Genomic DNA, 16,733 nt, shown 5'->3' on the forward strand with positions numbered 1-16,733 from the left:
GTAAAAAAGTGTATCTCTCACACACACAGCTTGAAAAGCTTCTGTCCGTCAAATATTGTTGCTGTGCTCTTTTGTACTGCTTTAAATATTTCTAAGACATTTGTAGAGAAGACACACACACACACACACACACACACACACACACACACACACACACACACACACACACACACACACACACACACACACACGGTATTAATATGCACAAGTTAACTCACCAAAACACAGTAGCTTTAACTTTTTAGCAAGGGTAAAGTATTTTCCGTTTTTGCTCATAAGTCTTCGTACACGCTCAACCCTACATTAAGCAACATATACATAACTATTTAACACGTAACGATAGCTAATAATAGCATTTAACGAGCTAAATCCATGGATGTATAAATCACTAAACTAAAACTTAGCTACTTCCTCGTATGATGTAGGTGGATCCATGACAACCAAATACGGTACGTCTGTGAAATTGTTCCCCGGCTACAATGATATACAATGGTTCCTGCGTGCCACCGTTAGATAAAGCCGTAGCGCGCTCACACGTTTATTGTGGACGCGCTTCGAAAGGAGGCGGACAGCATCTCAGCAGGTAGGCTACCGTTTGATAAGTTATTATTTTATTTTTAATCAATGGTTTATATGTACATATACAAATGTGTCTGTGTTACGCCGTTCTCGGAATGTAATTCCCCTGTTATGGTCTGTTGTGCGATAGAGTAACAGGTAGGATGAAAGTCACGCGACCAAGAGTATAATGACGTTATTATAATTGTGTTGAAAGGTGATGAATAGCGTCTGGATATTGTACATTCTTATAACAGGATACCGGTCGACTGGATTTTCTTCTATGTGGTCCGCCAGGATGCACATTAAAGACCTACGCCTCGGTCCTCACGTAGGCACCGCACCGAGCTTTGTTCACATCCAGTGCCGCTGCTAGCCATTTTGGTGCCCTAAGCATAATTCCTTCATGATGCCCTCCCCCCCCCCCCCCCCCCCCCCAATAAAAAAACATTATGAGTTGTGATGAGTGAGTGGGGAGGGGAGAGGGGGGCACCATCGGTACCTTTGAGTAGTATGCCTAAAAAGTGCCTCATATTTCTGTAGTCTACTGAAATAATTTCGGCCTTATAATTATTATGACGATTTTTCATTAGGCTATTTTTGGTGGTGCCCCCTCGACACTTGGTGCCCTACGCACAGCGCGTAATGCGCGTTATGGGAGCGGCGGCACTGTTCACATCTGTCTCCGTGTAGCATTTCACCCCGAACCAGCGCGTGAGCCTCAAGACCTTAATTAACCCGGGAAGGAAACTTTTTTTTCTGAGGCGGACGTGACGCCAAGTAGCTTAAGTATAACTTGAACTATGTTAATACTGTTGAACAATAAAACGGACTTTTTTTGTCTCCTTCAAATATTTACGACACAAGAAAACTTGTATTGGAAAGGTGTATAGTGTTAAACTATACTGAAACATTAGCCTGAAATAGTATTGTGTCATCCTTCTAACCAAGAAGTTAAGAGCAGAGAAATTACACATAGCGGAGTGTGTGTTGTTTCACAAGAAGAGATGTTAACTGAAGGTCGTTTCCTGATTCGGTGAGTGAAGGAGTCACAGTGTGATGCAATGGACCGTCAACGCTAGGACTCATACTGTAATGTGGTGATGCAGAGGTGGTGCCTACGTGCGCCAAGCAGCATCTGAGGCTGATAATCCCCGGGGTCATATTTACTCCGCTTTCTTAAACCTTCAGAAGTCTGCTCACAGGATGAAATAGATAAATAAATAAATAAATAGCTAACGTTTTATTTATTTGATCTATTTCCTTAAGCATTTATTTTTTTAACATCATAAGTTATTTACATATTTATTTATTATTGTATTCATTTATTTCAGCCCTTATTTATTTTCCTATTTATTTCAACGTTTAATAATATTTGTATTTATCTATTCCTGTATCATTTTCTGTATCTATTTATTCATTTATACTTACTGTATGTCATGTTTCTTTCCTCTATACACATTGAATAACCTAAAACGATATGCTCTAAAATATATTTTCAAGGCAAATAAGTTGTACCCTACTTAAGTATTTACTTTGAAAATGTACTATAATTGTAATGTTAATATTGTACTTTTTACTATACTACATTTAGAAATAAAGACGTTTGCCCAACAACAAACACCAGAGTCTATGAAATGATATGTATTTAAATGAATTAAGCTAGCCAGTAGTTAATACAGCGTCGTATAGTAAATTAAGAGTTCATTAAATGGCAATTATAACTAAAATATGTCACTTTCTTATTGATTTATTTAAAAATTGTTAGTTTGTTGTTTTTTTCTTCTTTTTTCTGCATTAGATTCTTTTACATTTAAAACCTTAAGTACATTTTGCTGATTGTACTTACTTTAGTATCAATTGTAATGCCTACTTCTCCCACCAGTGATCAAAGCCTTTATTAAAGATACACCGTTAATTACAATGATTACTGGACACCCCTAACAGGAATCCTAACAGAAGGCCAACCAAATGCACTTAGGCAGTAACCATACCCTCAAGCAAACACGCAGCATCTGCAAGTGAATAACGCCATGCTTCATCCTCACCACTCCAGCGTAACCCTGCATACCTTCAAAGCAGGCATCTATCAGTGGCGTGATTACTACTGAAACAGACCACACCAAACTGTAGGTCAGAAACATTCCTACAACGTTCATCTATTTATTAAAGGTGCTTCATTTAGTTGGGGTCCAATTATACGCTTATGACTTTGGAATACATTCAGGGAACTGCTGAGACCCTCAGGCTGATCTGATGAGATGGGGGGGCCCGGCCCTGAGGATGTGCAGTTTAGTGGCAGACGTTACGACAGCTGATGTAATGTTGGGCTAGGCTAACAAAGTGGAGATCTTGGGTCAGTCTAGGTAAATAATGTATTCTGATTAAAAAACTCTTTTTCACTTGGTCAATCATGTCAACCCATATACTGGGGCTGGCCCTCATGTGGAGAACTGGTTTGGAATCCGGTCCCTGACCTATAAAGGCACCTTGTTCTCAAAAATGATGGCAAAGTCATGTGAGAGTCGATCTTCCGTATTACTGTGTTCCGTGTGTTTGTTTGTGTGTGCGTGTGTGTGTGTACAGGCAGAATGTTTAGGGTCTTATTTTAGGGTGCTGATACATGGTGCTCATGACAGAATACTGCATGGGTCACACTCAGGATGTCATGGAAGGTGTGGATGATGTGGCTTGGCCTATAGGAGAAGTATTCTTGCAGGGTCATGCTGATGTCACTGTGTGTGTGTGTGTGTGTGTGTGTGTGTGTGTGTGTGTGTGTGTGTGTGTGTGTGTGTGTGTGTGTGTGTGTGTGTGTGTGTACCAGCACTTTCTGTACCTTCCTCACATGTCCCGGAACTTCTGATTCCTATTGATTGTTGAGGCTGGGCAACAGGAACTAAGTATTCAAGCAAGAATGAATTGAACGCAACGGTAGGAAAGCTATATTGAAAATCTAGCAAGCGCTTTGATGTGGAACAGGTCACGTTTGCTTCCTGTTTTTTTTTTCTTCCAATTATACAAAACTGTAGTGTTCTCTGATGTTTCATCATTTATTAATTCAAGGAACCATTTCAGAAAGATGGGTGAGAATGACTTATTGTTAACACTCTTTCTGGTTAAATTGCAAAGGGGGCTTGGCTTCACCCAGTGTAATAACATTGACAGAAAATAATGACAGTGCATGTGGATACAACGCTGTATCATTAACAACTTCATTAACTAATTACCACAAACGCTTGTTAATTAGCCATGCTAGCTCCTGCTCTTAAACGACATCTGTCGAGCCATACCACGCTCTGACCTGTAATATACACGCTGTGACTGAACAGAAATTAAAGACAAATGAGGCCTGCTCTCGTAAATGATTAAGAAAGAGTGTGTGTAAATATATATGTATGCACATGAAACTTAAATTCATACATGCTGAATATCATGTAAGATATTCATGAATGCTAAACTGATCATTTGTATGGAGACTGTTGTATCAACAGCAGGATATATCATCAGATAAGGAAACCACATGACGGACAATTTGGCTTTACATCATAAATAGTATGCGTAACCTTTAAACATAGCTCGGTACAAACTGGATAATGTGGCACAACATTTGCATCACAGAATGAGGATACCATATAAAGTAACTACACAAAGGGGCAGGTTTGTCGACAGTGCCAACAGGGAAGCAAAGGCAGGAGTGGTGCAGTTGTGGCGGACAAAAATAGAACCCAAAAGGAACACCAGCCAAAAACAGCCTCTTATGTCCTTCATGAAGAGTATGCCAGGCTGATTCAGTAAACACTATCAATTTATCACTTTGAATAATTATAATAGGACAACATATTACACACATTGTATGTTAAAGGTCACCTATTACACAAAATCCACTTTTTCATGTGTTTTATACATAAATATGTGTCCCCTCTGATAAGAGATTCGGAAAGTTTCATCTCCTGATCCATCTACAGCGTCGGGAAAAATAAGAGACCACTCCAAATTTAAAATCTTTATCTGTACATCAGCAGCCAGTCCAGTGTGTGTTGAATTCCAACACAGAGCAAAATTGTCAGTAGTTTATAGAAAACAATAAAAACAATTAAAAAATCATTTAACTCAAAAGGACATATATAAATAATAAAACAAGAGAAAAGGATCATGCTGAAGTGGTCTCTTAATTTTTTCCACAGCTGAAATGAGCTGATCAGATTTTGGACATTTTGTGATGTCACAATGTTTTTTTGGGTTGTGCAACCATCAGCCAATAACCAACCAACTATCTCACCCGCCCACATTATCACTGTATCTCCTCCTAGAGCACCGTTGCGTTTTTTTAAACAAATCACTCCTCAGAGGGGCGTGGCCAGCAGCAGCTCATTAGCATTTAAAGCTACACACAGAATCAGGACTTTTGGAACGGGGCTGAAACAGAGGGGTTTATGGCATGCTACAATGAACTGTTTGTTATTTCAGCCAAACACTTCAGAGACATGTTAGGTATACATCTGAGACCTGTACTATATGTTGAAAAATAGTATAATAGGGGACCTTTAAGATGGGAGTCGTAACGCATGGTGTTGCAGTGGTTAGCACTCTACTCTCTCAAAAAAGGTTCTGGGTTTGACCCTGCTGGACAGCCTGGGCCCTACTGTGTGTGTGTAGAGTTTGTTCTCCACATGTTTATGAGCTTAAAAGGTTAATTGTTAGCTCCTCATAGAGTGGTGAAGGAACGAGTCCTAAAACCAAGTGATTAACCCAACCTGCAGAGATTTTTACGTTTTGTTCCACCACCTAAAGTGCGTCCTGAATTCCCCACTCTTGAATGACTGAAGCTTTAAAGTGTTATAAAAACGGCATTTGCTAAAAAAGTGGCTAAAAGTCATCACAACAATCATTAGCCGCCTTTAGCTTAGCGGTGGTGAAGCGCAGTCATGCAACCATGATGTTGTTGCTTGTCGCCTACCGTTAGCTTGTAACTTCTGGTGATTGCATTTACACTTCACAAATATTAAAAGAAGTGGTCATAGGTGGCAAAAAACCTTTTCTTTGCCACAGATCTTATTTTCTGCAATATATCGAAATCCACTGGAAATATCCCATTGCTTGTTGTCGAGGAGCCCTGATGATGCTAACTTCCAGGTTGGCTTACAAAAACACATCATCACTGCCTCACATTGTCTTTCTTTCCTACTGTCTGTCTTTATGTGTCAGTCCAGTGGATGCCTAGCGATCTGTCCAGGGTGTACTTGGCCTCCCACCTAGTGTCAGCGGGGATCAGCTGCGGCCCCCTGCTGTGTTCCACAGGATAATTGGTTTCAGATAATGGATGGATTTATGTTAACACTGATAGTATCACGGCTCAGTGGCTGCCTACAGATGATAGCTATTGCAAATCTCCAGACTGGCAGGATGAATCTGGGAGGGGTCACCTGAGAAATGTCCCTTATCCCTTAACCCCAACTGATCAGTGGCCAGCAGATCAGAGTGTGTTTGCACTGGACACACTCCAGTTGTGAATGTGATCAGGGGACTCTCGAATAAAAACATTCATAAATATCCACCAGAAATATAATCATTTTACCTAGGTGGATAGTAATTATCTCATTTAATACCATTTTAAGGTACTTGTACTTCCACTGCCTTTTAATTTAGACGCAGGGATTTAAGGCTGTGTAGTAGTGTGTAGTAGTGTAGTAGTGTGTAGTAGTGTGTCCATGTGCGGAGTGTGAGTTATGTGGACTCCGGCTGAGTGGTGAAGAACATTTATCCGTCTTGACAAGCTGTTAATAGTAAATCCCGCACCGCAGATGCCATGTTTCCATATTTACACCCTCTGCTGTAATGAATACAACACTCAAACACACTCTTACACAAAACACACACTCTCCCAAGCAGAGTCTGGAAACAGAAGTGTTCCTATTGTAAATAAAGCAAACCCACCTCTCCCACAAACAATAGCCTAACACCCAACAGGTCAGGTTCATTTTTATAGTAACATTATTCCAGAGTACTGCACTGATGAATGTATCAGTTGTCATCAGGAGCATAGAGTTTAGGTGGCATGGCTCTGCCACTGTAGGCCGTTATCATCCATACAGTGATGCAATGATGACGATTTGTTATCAGCGGAACAGGAAGTTAGCACTGCAGAGGCTCCCTTAACAAAAACTAATGGGATTTTTCTCTCTGATTTTTGGAATATAGCAGAAAATACACTTTTTGAACCAAAAATGCAGTTTCCAGAAGTAAAAAGCTAACATTATAGACTTATATCCAACTACATCACATGGTTACGCATCACCATGGCTAAGCTAAAGGTGGCTGATGTTAAGTTTAGCATTCTCATTTAGCCACGGACATTCCTTTCATTCTTTATTCATTATTTATTTTTTGAAGCTTTGCCATTAAAATGTTCTTCAATTAGATTTTAAGCAATAAATGTATGTTTTAGATTCAGCATCTTTCTTTGTCTTTGATTGTTTGACGTAGTTTGACAGTAATTTTAAAGATTTATTTTAAGATTAGCCAGAAAAAAACACATGATTATAACTTTCATAGTTGCTCAAGTGGTTGCTCTGGGCACTATTTTTGCTGAAAGCAGTAGATACTATGTTATGTTTATATTTTATTTAACTGTTCTTGATGATCTCTCAGTAAAAAACCCATTTCAATGGCCAATTATCCTAAAATATTGCATACTCCACTATAAATACAAAAGAAGTCTATGCCATTTTTGGTGGTTTAACCAAGCAAAAGTTATAGGAAAAACCAAACATTCTAAAGCTATACAGAGAAACTTTCAAGATTAGTGCTGTGGACCAACATACTATGATACATTCAGAGGCAAGATTGGGTTACTGAACCACACATACAGTGGGGCAAAAAAGTATTTAGTCAGCCACCAATTGTGCAAGTTCTCCCATTTAAAAAGATGAGAGAGGCCTGTAATTTTTATCATAGGTACACTTCAACTATGAGAGACAGAATGGGGGAAACAATCCAGGAAATCACATTGTAGGATTTTTAATGAATTAATTGGTAAATTCCTCGGTAAAATAAGTATTTGGTCACCTACAAACAAGCAAGATTTCTGGCTCTCACAGACCTGTAACTTCTTCTTTAAGAGGCTCCTCTGTCCTCCACTCGTTACCTGTATTAATGGCACCTTTTTGAACTCGTTATCAGTATAAAAGACACCTGTCCACAACCTCAAACAGTCATACTCCAAACTCCACTATGGCCAAGACCAAAGAGCTGTCAAAGGAGACCAGAGACAAAATTGTAGACCTGCACCAGGCTGGGAAAACTCAATCTGCAATAGGTAAGCAGCTTGGTGTGAAGAAATCAACTGTGGGAGCAATTATTAGAAAATGGAAGACATACAAGACCACTGCTAATCTCCCTCGATCTGGGGCTCCACGCAAGATCTCACCCCGTGGGGTCAAAATGATCACAAGAACGGTGAGCAAAAATCCCAGAACCACACGGGGGGACCTAGTGAATGACCTGCAGAGAGCTGGGACCAAAGTAACAGAGGCTACCATCAGTAACACACTACGCCGCCAGGGACTTAAATCCTGCAGTTCCAGACGTGTCCCCCTGCTTAAGCCAGTACATGTCCAGGCCCGTCTGAAGTTTGCTAGAGGGCATTTGGATGATCCAGAAGAGGATTGGGAGAATGTCATATGGTCAGATGAAACCAAAATAGAACTTTTTGGTAAAAACTCAACTCGTCGTGTTTGGAGGAGAAAGAATGCAGAGTTGCATCCAAAGAACACCATACCTACTGTGAAGCATGGGGGTGGAAACATCATGCTTTGGGGCTGTTTTTCTGCAAAGGGACCAGGACGACTGATCTGTGTATAGGAAAGAATGAATGGGGCCATGTATCGTGAGATTTTGAGTGAAAACCTCCTTCCATCAGCAAGGGCACTGAAGATGAAGCGTGGCTGGGTCTTTCAGCATGACAATGATCCCAAACACACCGCCAGGGCAACGAAGGAGTGGCTTCGTAAGAAGCATTTCAAGGTCCTGGAGTGGCCTAGCCAGTCTCCAGATCTCAACCCCATAGAAAATCTTTGGAGGGAGTTGAAAGTCCGTGTTGCCCAGCGACAGCCCCAAAACATCACTGCTTTAGAGGAGATCTGCATGGAGGAATGGGCCAAAATACCAGCAACAGTGTGTGAAAACCTTGTGAAGACTTACAGAAAACGTTTGACCTCTGTCATTGCCAACAAAGGGTATATAACAAAGTATTGAGATGAACTTTTGTTATTGACCAAATACTTATTTTCCTCAATAATTTTAAAATTAATTCATTAAAAATCCTACAATGTGATTTCCTGGATTGTTTCCCCCATTCTGTCTCTCATAGTTGAGGTATACCTATGATAAAAATTACAGGCCTCTCTCATCTTTTTAAATAGGAGAACCTGCACAATTGGTGGCTGACTAAATACTTTTTTGCCCCACTGTACAAATGGTTTTTCCTTTCTTACTAACCTGTGTTTTTACCACTGTGTTTATAGCCACTGACCCCAACAAAGTAGACAGAGAGCATCATGGGAGGAGCAGTGGTGGACGACGCACCTCCCGGAGTGAAGGCACCAGATGGCGGCTGGGGGTGGGCAGTGTTGGCCGGCGGCTTCGTCATCACCGGCTTCTCCTACGCCTTCCCCAAAGCTGTCAGCGTCTTCTTCAAGGAGCTGATCCGAGAGTTCAACGTGGGATACGGCGACACTGCCTTGATCTCTTCGATACTGCTCGCCATGCTGTACGGCTCAGGTAGACATGGGGGATAAGCTGTTGACATCAAAGTGATATATACCATACTACACGTGTACACTGTGTATTTACATTCTGATGCGTTCTCAGGCCCTCTGTGCAGCGTGTTGGTGAACAAGTTTGGCTGTCGGCCGGTGATGATGGTCGGCGGACTCTTCGCCTCGCTGGGAATGATATTGGCCTCCTTTGCCACAAGCATCATACACATCTACCTTTGCACCGGAATTATTACAGGTAAAGCCATAACGAACATGCACACACATAGAAAAAAACACAAACATTGGACATGCATCCATATATTTTATGTTAGGTCAGAAACCTTGTCTTGTTGGTACACATCCATTTAACCCTTGCACCCCAGCTGCCCATTTTCTTTAGAATGCACAGGAACAATATTAATGAAACATCAAACAATCAAGACTTTGATCCAAACCATGTATCATGTATCATGACGAATACTTTATAAAGTTGGCATTCCATTCCATGTACTGTGGATATTCCTGCTCCATAAAGGTCAAATTTGAATATTCCTGACCTTTACACTATTACTATCATCTGGGGAAAACGATTGGTTACAAGAAATATCCCCCCCAAAAATACTATATGATATATTTCAAATGCCATTCTCATGACAAACTCATGTTATGTTGTGGGTATAGGCTAAAATAAGAACTACATTTCTGTAATTCATGTTCATAAATATCAGCCACAATGATGTTGAGACGATCCAAAGAATGCAAAGTGTTTCATGGAAGTAAAACAAATGGTTAGGTGGTGACCTCTAGTGGCCAAAGTAAATATAACAGGAACAAAAGAGAGTCAGGTGAAGTATAAAGAGCAACAAAGCCTGAGTAGGGTGGAGGTCAGGAGGTTCCAGAGGCCACTGCTCCTGTCCTTTCTAAAACCAGAACTCAAAGTTTGATTTTGTATAAAATATGATAAAATTCCAACCGCTTTCTCCCCTTCCAACAGCGGTACTACGTACAGTGTAGTACTTTCCATAAAGAACCACATACTTTTGTCCTTTAGCTGGGTATTATACCTATCTGTCTTTTAATTTAAAAACGACAGCAAACACTGAATCCTCTCCAGTGTTCCTGTCTCAAGATGTATCTACGTGTTGGTGTCCCTCTAGTATTCATCTCAATAAATTAGAATGTCTTGGAACATTTTATTGCATTTTCAAGTGTTTATTGGTTTTAATTGTGATGATGACGGCTTACAGATAAAGACAACCCCAAATTCAGTTTCTAACAGTTCAATATTGTAGACTCAGTTTGCACGATATTCTAATTTATTGAGATCTCCCTCCCTAACCCTAAGCTTTTGCAAAGAGAATTATTTCTGTCCGTCTCTCTGTCCTTAGGTCTGGGTCTGGCTTTGAACTTCCAGCCGTCTCTCATCATGCTGAATCGCTACTTCAGCGAGAAGCGTCCTCTAGCCAATGGCTTGGCGGCAGCGGGCAGCCCTGTGGCACTGTGCTGCCTCTCCCCACTGGGACAGGTCCTCCAGTACCATTATGGCTGGAGGGGGGGGTTCTTCATACTGGGGGGCCTACTTCTCAACTGCTGTGCTTGTGGTGCCCTCATGAGACCCCTGTTGCCCCCTAAGAAGCTGGAGAACCTGGAGGAAAGCATTCCCACAGAGAAGAAGATCCAGCCCAAGAAGAAGCTGTTGGATTTCAGTGTGTTCAAGGACAGAGGTTTTATCATTTACACCCTCGCAGCGTCCATCATGGTGCTGGGATTGTTCGTGCCCCCAGTGTTTGTGGTCAGCTATGCTAAAAGCCTCCACTACGAAGACACAAAGTCTGCTCTGCTCCTCAGCATCCTGGGATTTGTTGATATGTTCGCTCGGCCTGCCTGTGGGTTCATAGCCGGCACGAAGTGGGTCCGACCCAGAACTGTGTACCTGTTCAGCTTCGCTATGATCTTCAACGGGTTCACCGACATCATAGGATCACAGGTAATGAAGCAGGGTTCAATATCACTGGAGGTAAGGGACGATCAAGCCTGTCTTAAGGATTTACAGTTAGTAAAAATAAAAAAAAAAGACACATCTGTTGACATCATAGGGCAGTGGTTCTTAACCTTCGGTTCGGTGAGTCAGTCTCAGGGGTTCGGCGGAGGTCAAGACACACAATCGACTCATATGATTTGTGGTGACACGTCCCGCTTGGCCATCACTGGCTGCAGGTGATCACGCTACATCGCTTGGCCTATCTGTGCTGCAGGGAATTTGGTGCTCTCAGTAGTCGACTTGTGACTGTTGTGATGATACGTTCTGTGATATCTTTCTTAATATTTGAATCCCTTCATACTAATTATGTCGAGCAAAAAAAGAAAGTGGTCGGACGAATATGTACAATATGGATTCATGTATAACAGAACGTGATGGGAGTCAGCGTGCTAACTGCATGATTTGCAATGCCAAGTTGAGCAATTCTAGTCTAGCACCGGCACAACTAAGGGAACACTTCCTTAAGCAGCATGGAGATGGGGAATACAAGAACACAACGCTTGCTGAATTAAATGTGAAGAGAGCCAGATTCGATGAAAAGGCTACTCTGCCTGTTCTCAGCTTTGTACCCATCAACAAACCGATCCTCACAGCATCGTGCGAAGTTGCTTACCTGATCGCATAGCAGGGCAAACCACACACCATTGGTGAAACACTCATAAAACCAGCTGTGTTGAAGATGGCGAATATCATGCTGGGAAAAGCGGCAGAAGTTAAGTTATCCCAAATTCCTCCTTCAAATGACACCATCAGCGACAGAATAGAGGACATGAGCAAAGACATCTTGGCTCAAGTAGTTGCAGATCTGATTTCAAGCCCGGCAAAATTCAGCCTCCAACTCGACGAGACCACAGACGTTTCCAATCTAAGCCAGCTTGCTGTATTCGTGCGCTATGTGAAAGACGACGTGATAAAGGAAGATGTTTTATTTTGTAAGCCTCTTACAACAACAACTAAGGCAGCCGATGCGAAGAAACTTGTGGATGACTTCTTCAGAGACAACAATCTTTGGTGGGATATGGTTTCTGCAGTTTGTTCGGACGGAGCTCCAGTCGTGCTGGGAAGAAAGTCTGGTTTTGGTGCGCTAGTGAAAGCCGATGCACCATACATCATTGTTACGCATTGTATTCTGCACAGGCATGCGTTGGCAACAAAAACCTTGCCTCCAAAACTGGCAGAAGTATTAAAAATGGTAGTGGAATGCGTGAACTATGTGCGAAATAGTGCTCTGAGGCACCGCATCTTCAGTGAGCTGTGTAAAGGAATGGGCTCTGAATTCGAGGTACTTCTGTACCATTCTAACGTTCGGTGGTTATCCCGGGGACAGGTGCTGAATCGTGTTTTTGCCATGCGTGTTAAATTAGCCCTGTTTTTGCAAGAGCACCAACATTGTCATGCAGATTGCTTCAATTCTCATTTTAGCGTACATGGCTGATATCTTCGCAGCTCTCAATTGTCTCAATCAGCAGATGCAGGGCGGTGGAGTCAACCTCATCGAAGCGGAAGAGAACCTGAAGGCTTTTCAAAAAAAGCTTCCGTTATGGAAACGATGAACAGAGAACGATAACTTCGCAAACTTTCCCCTGCTGGACGACTGTGTAAGTAAGATCGAAGATGTGTCTGGAATTGGAGACATTTCTGTACCCGCGGAACTGAAGCATGCAATTGCCACGCACTTAGATGAGCTTGCAAAGTCTTTCGACGGATACTTCCCTACAAGAGAGTCACATCCAGCATGGGGGAGACAGCCGTTCACGTTTGGTGTTGAGGCAGCAGATGTCAATGATGAATACCTCGACGAAATCATTGAAATTCAGCAGAGCCAGGTTCAACAGCAACTCTTCAACTCTTGCTGGTTTTGTTCTTTGAACACAGTGATGTTGATGCACGGTTCATTTTGTGCACCAGTAAAACATATACCTGTCTTGAATTTGAAAAAATTATATTTATTCTTCCAATAAAGAAGCGCTCGGTGAACGCGCATGAAACTGGTGGGGTTCAGTACCTCCAACAAGGTTAAGAACCACTGTCAGGGGTTCAAGAACTTGGCTCATACTGAGGGAAAACAGGGGGTTTAAATATTAAGAAGATGATATCATCTAATATCTATAACATCAGTCGAGTAAAAAGTAACACAATTGTTTTCTGTATATGTAGGTCAGTGAATACTGTAGATTAGACTGACGGAGTCGGTCATACCTAAGGTTGGGCTGGGTTACAGTATTGCTGTGTCTCAATTCACATTCTTCTGTACTGACGTGCTGTTTTGAGAGCATAAGTGCGTAAAAATGCGAAGTATGGCAAAAAGCACCACGAGTACCCAACCGCCATCTCGGCTACGTCGGTCACCACAGCACTCGCATAATACAAATATTATTTAAAAAAAACAAATGTACATGTGATAGAGATACCACAATTATCGTAAAAATAATCCACTGGGGAAAAAAATGGGATCACAGAGCAGTCTGTAAGGATTTGCCACCACGAACAATAACCTAGCTAGCTAACAGCGGGCATCGTCCCTTTTGATGAGGGCACAGCAGCCATGTGCAATGTTTATTTTAGTCTAATGATTTGCTAGTACAAACATAACATTGCTAGCTAGCTATCAAGCTAACAGCAATGATATTCACTTCCTTTGAGGGCCCAGTTTGAGACATCACTACCTGGTCGAAAGTCACAAACTGCACAAGTGATAACAGCGTATCACATGGCTGTGTGCTAAGGAGTCTAACTGAATTGAGACACAGCATTTAGTCACTCATCACCTTTCTGTCTCATGTAAACCTGTTTTCATGTTCAAAAATAACTGTTTTTCTACTTTCAGGCAAAAGACTATGGCAGTCTGGTGGTATTCTGCATCTTCTTCGGTATGTCGTACGGTATGGTGGGGGCGCTGCAGTTCGAGGTCCTCATGAATATTGTAGGGACAGAGAAGTTCTCCAGCGCCATAGGCCTGGTGCTGCTGATGGAAGCTATCGCTGTGCTAGTGGGACCTACTGGAGCAGGTCAGAGCTGGGGAAGGATGTGTGAGACGGAAGACAATAATAAAGCGGTTGACCGTAATGCTAATATTCTCGTTCTCTCCACCAGGTCGCCTCTTGGATCACACCAACGTGTACATGTACGTCTTCCTGTTGGCGGGCTGCGAGGTCACACTGTCAGCTTTAGTCATGGCCCTGGGCAACTTCTTTTGCATTAAGAAAAAACGCGAAGAGACAGAAGCTAAACTGGAGATGGCTGTGAATCCTGCGGAGAAGGAGGGGCTGAACTGCAGGGTGGAAGAGGAGGAAGATCATGACGGCGAAGAGGAGCCAAAGGTAAAAGACAATGGAAAAATCAGTGCTTTAAAAGCAGGGGACGAGGAGGAGATCACGGTGATGGAGACGGGGGAGAAGGAGGAAGAGAACACATCGATATAAAGAAGAAGACTGAGGAAAGAGGAACTGTTTACCAATCTGTTACAAAATGCTGAGCTATGAGCCACACAAAGGGAAAGGGTATACGTTTTGAAAATATTGCCCTTTAAAGGACAAACTATTCTCTTTAATTTGATAAAAGGCAGAGGATGTTGATTTTCAACCAGTGTGTTGGCCCTCATCAGCTCTAATGCAACATTTGGATGTTATTCAAAATGTTTATTACTGTTAATGAGTTAAATGGAGAGCCTTTCTGACACACAATTCTGTTGGGCATTAAATGTCTCTCACTCAACACCCTTTTGAAATAAGTATCTCAGTACTACGGTTGGCTCAGACACACATCACATTTAAGGACATGTAGTTTTAGTTTTTTGTACTTTTCTCAGCTGTTTTTTTTTACAGACAGATGCTGTTTTCTTCTATCAGGATTCAAGCTGGTCCACCTTCCATTTCCCTCATTATTTCAACATCCACTTACTAGCTTTTTTTTGTCAAGCTTTCAACAACTTCTCATAGCTTTGGTCAACAGATGGGGTTTGCTCCATTGTCATCATACGACCCGCTGTAAAAAGCTTCCTGTCTTTAGGGAATACCAGCAGGTTTGGTTTTGGATTGCGAACCACTTCTTCAACTTTCTACTGCAGTGGCGCCAGATCTCGACTCAAAAAATTGGTTGAATCCATGAACTGAGAGCCAGAGCTGCATACGTGAGAGGCTGGGGTGTAGCAGTTTACGGTGGGAGCAGAAAGTGGTTGCAAACGCCGCAATGGTTAGAACACAACCACACATACAGCTCGGAAAAAATGAAGAGACCACTCCAAATGTTTCTTAAATCTTTATCTCTACATGTATAGCAGCCAGTCCAGTGTCTGTTGAATTTCAACACAGAGAAATGTTGTCAGTAGTTTAGAGAATACAATAACAAATGTTAATAAAAGAAGAACAATGATAATGCTGAAGTGGTCTCTTAAATGTTTCCGCGGATGTATGTACAAACGTCCCGTAACATTTACAATGCATACATGTGAAAGAAAAAAAGGCCTGTCAAAGTTTACGCTCGGGATTGAACATTTAAAAACAAAACATTTAATGCAAATTAATACATGAGAAGGTTTGACCCAAAGTCGCTAATACCAGCTCAAACGTTTACAATCCCGGCAGGGAAAAGGCCTTCTCCTACGCCTGAATCATGATTAATCAGATTATCATTGTGATTAACTCGATTTAAATGTTTCAATTGAACGACAGCACTAATTACGTTTCCTCTCCGTTCTGCATCATCATTACATATACAAAAACTGCCTATACACAAACACCAGTTGCCGCTTATCTCACAAGATAACTTAGAACATGTCATTCAAGAACAACAACTGAAACACGGTTTAAAGCTTCCAAAGACTTTGTGGACGTCGTGTTACAAATATATTGTCAAGCTACCATCAACAATGTCTGAATGTATTTGTGGTTTTATGTTACAACAGGACAGCAACTCTCATTTCAAAGTTGCTTGTAAAACTATTTAAACAAGGGGCAGCTAAATGTCATACCGTAGCTGTTCACTAGTTGCTGCCATGTTAGTCTTCTTTGTTTTGTTGTAACGTGACAGCTGTGAGCTACTACTGAGGTTTCTTCAGTTGCTGCCTGATACAGTGTGCTGGAAACTTGAATGGTCAGTCGGTGTTGTATACTCAGCTGATGAATGTACGTCCCTGTATGCCTTTACTACTGTTGATGCTGCAAGGGTCACTGGGTTGTGTTGGTTTGATGTCTGATGCTGTGATCCATGTGCTTTACTCTGTGTACGTGTTGAAGAAATGCAGTGCACCTCACATTGCTATTCTGAGTGTTGTCCAACACAATCTAGGCCTGTGATGCCTGATTTTCCCAAAATAAATATATATTTTCTGTGGATGAACCACATGCGTCTACCCTCTGGTCACAGATGAACTTATTCAT

General features: G+C 41.7%; 2 protein-coding genes across 5 annotated transcripts in view; one reads left to right on the top strand and one right to left on the bottom strand.

Annotated features, from left to right (window-relative positions):
- The window catches only part of ccdc57 (coiled-coil domain containing 57), a 36,342-nt gene extending 27,051 nt beyond the window's left edge, over positions 1-9,291 (bottom strand). Inside the window, exon 1 of one of the 4 annotated variants that reach the window (XM_063893125.1) lies at positions 9,055-9,291. The gene's annotated coding sequence lies outside the window, so the exon portion shown is untranslated. Of the gene's footprint in view, positions 1-218; positions 864-9,054 lie in introns of those variants that run through there. The other 3 variants (XM_063893127.1, XM_063893126.1, XM_063893124.1) reach the window with 3 other exon arrangements.
- On the top strand, positions 538-16,705 carry LOC134870745 (monocarboxylate transporter 4-like). The gene is made up of 6 exons (XM_063893128.1): positions 538-583; positions 9,081-9,336; positions 9,427-9,570; positions 10,703-11,301; positions 14,183-14,363; positions 14,449-16,705. Exons 2-6 carry the CDS (start codon positions 9,114-9,116, stop codon positions 14,775-14,777), a joined length of 1,476 nt encoding a protein of 491 aa, XP_063749198.1. The 5' UTR covers positions 538-583; positions 9,081-9,113; the 3' UTR covers positions 14,778-16,705.
- Positions 16,706-16,733: the final 28 nt, after the last annotated feature.

This window comes from Eleginops maclovinus, chromosome 10 (genome assembly GCF_036324505.1).
Source record: "Eleginops maclovinus isolate JMC-PN-2008 ecotype Puerto Natales chromosome 10, JC_Emac_rtc_rv5, whole genome shotgun sequence".
NCBI classification, from domain to species: Eukaryota; Metazoa; Chordata; class Actinopteri; order Perciformes; family Eleginopidae; genus Eleginops; species Eleginops maclovinus.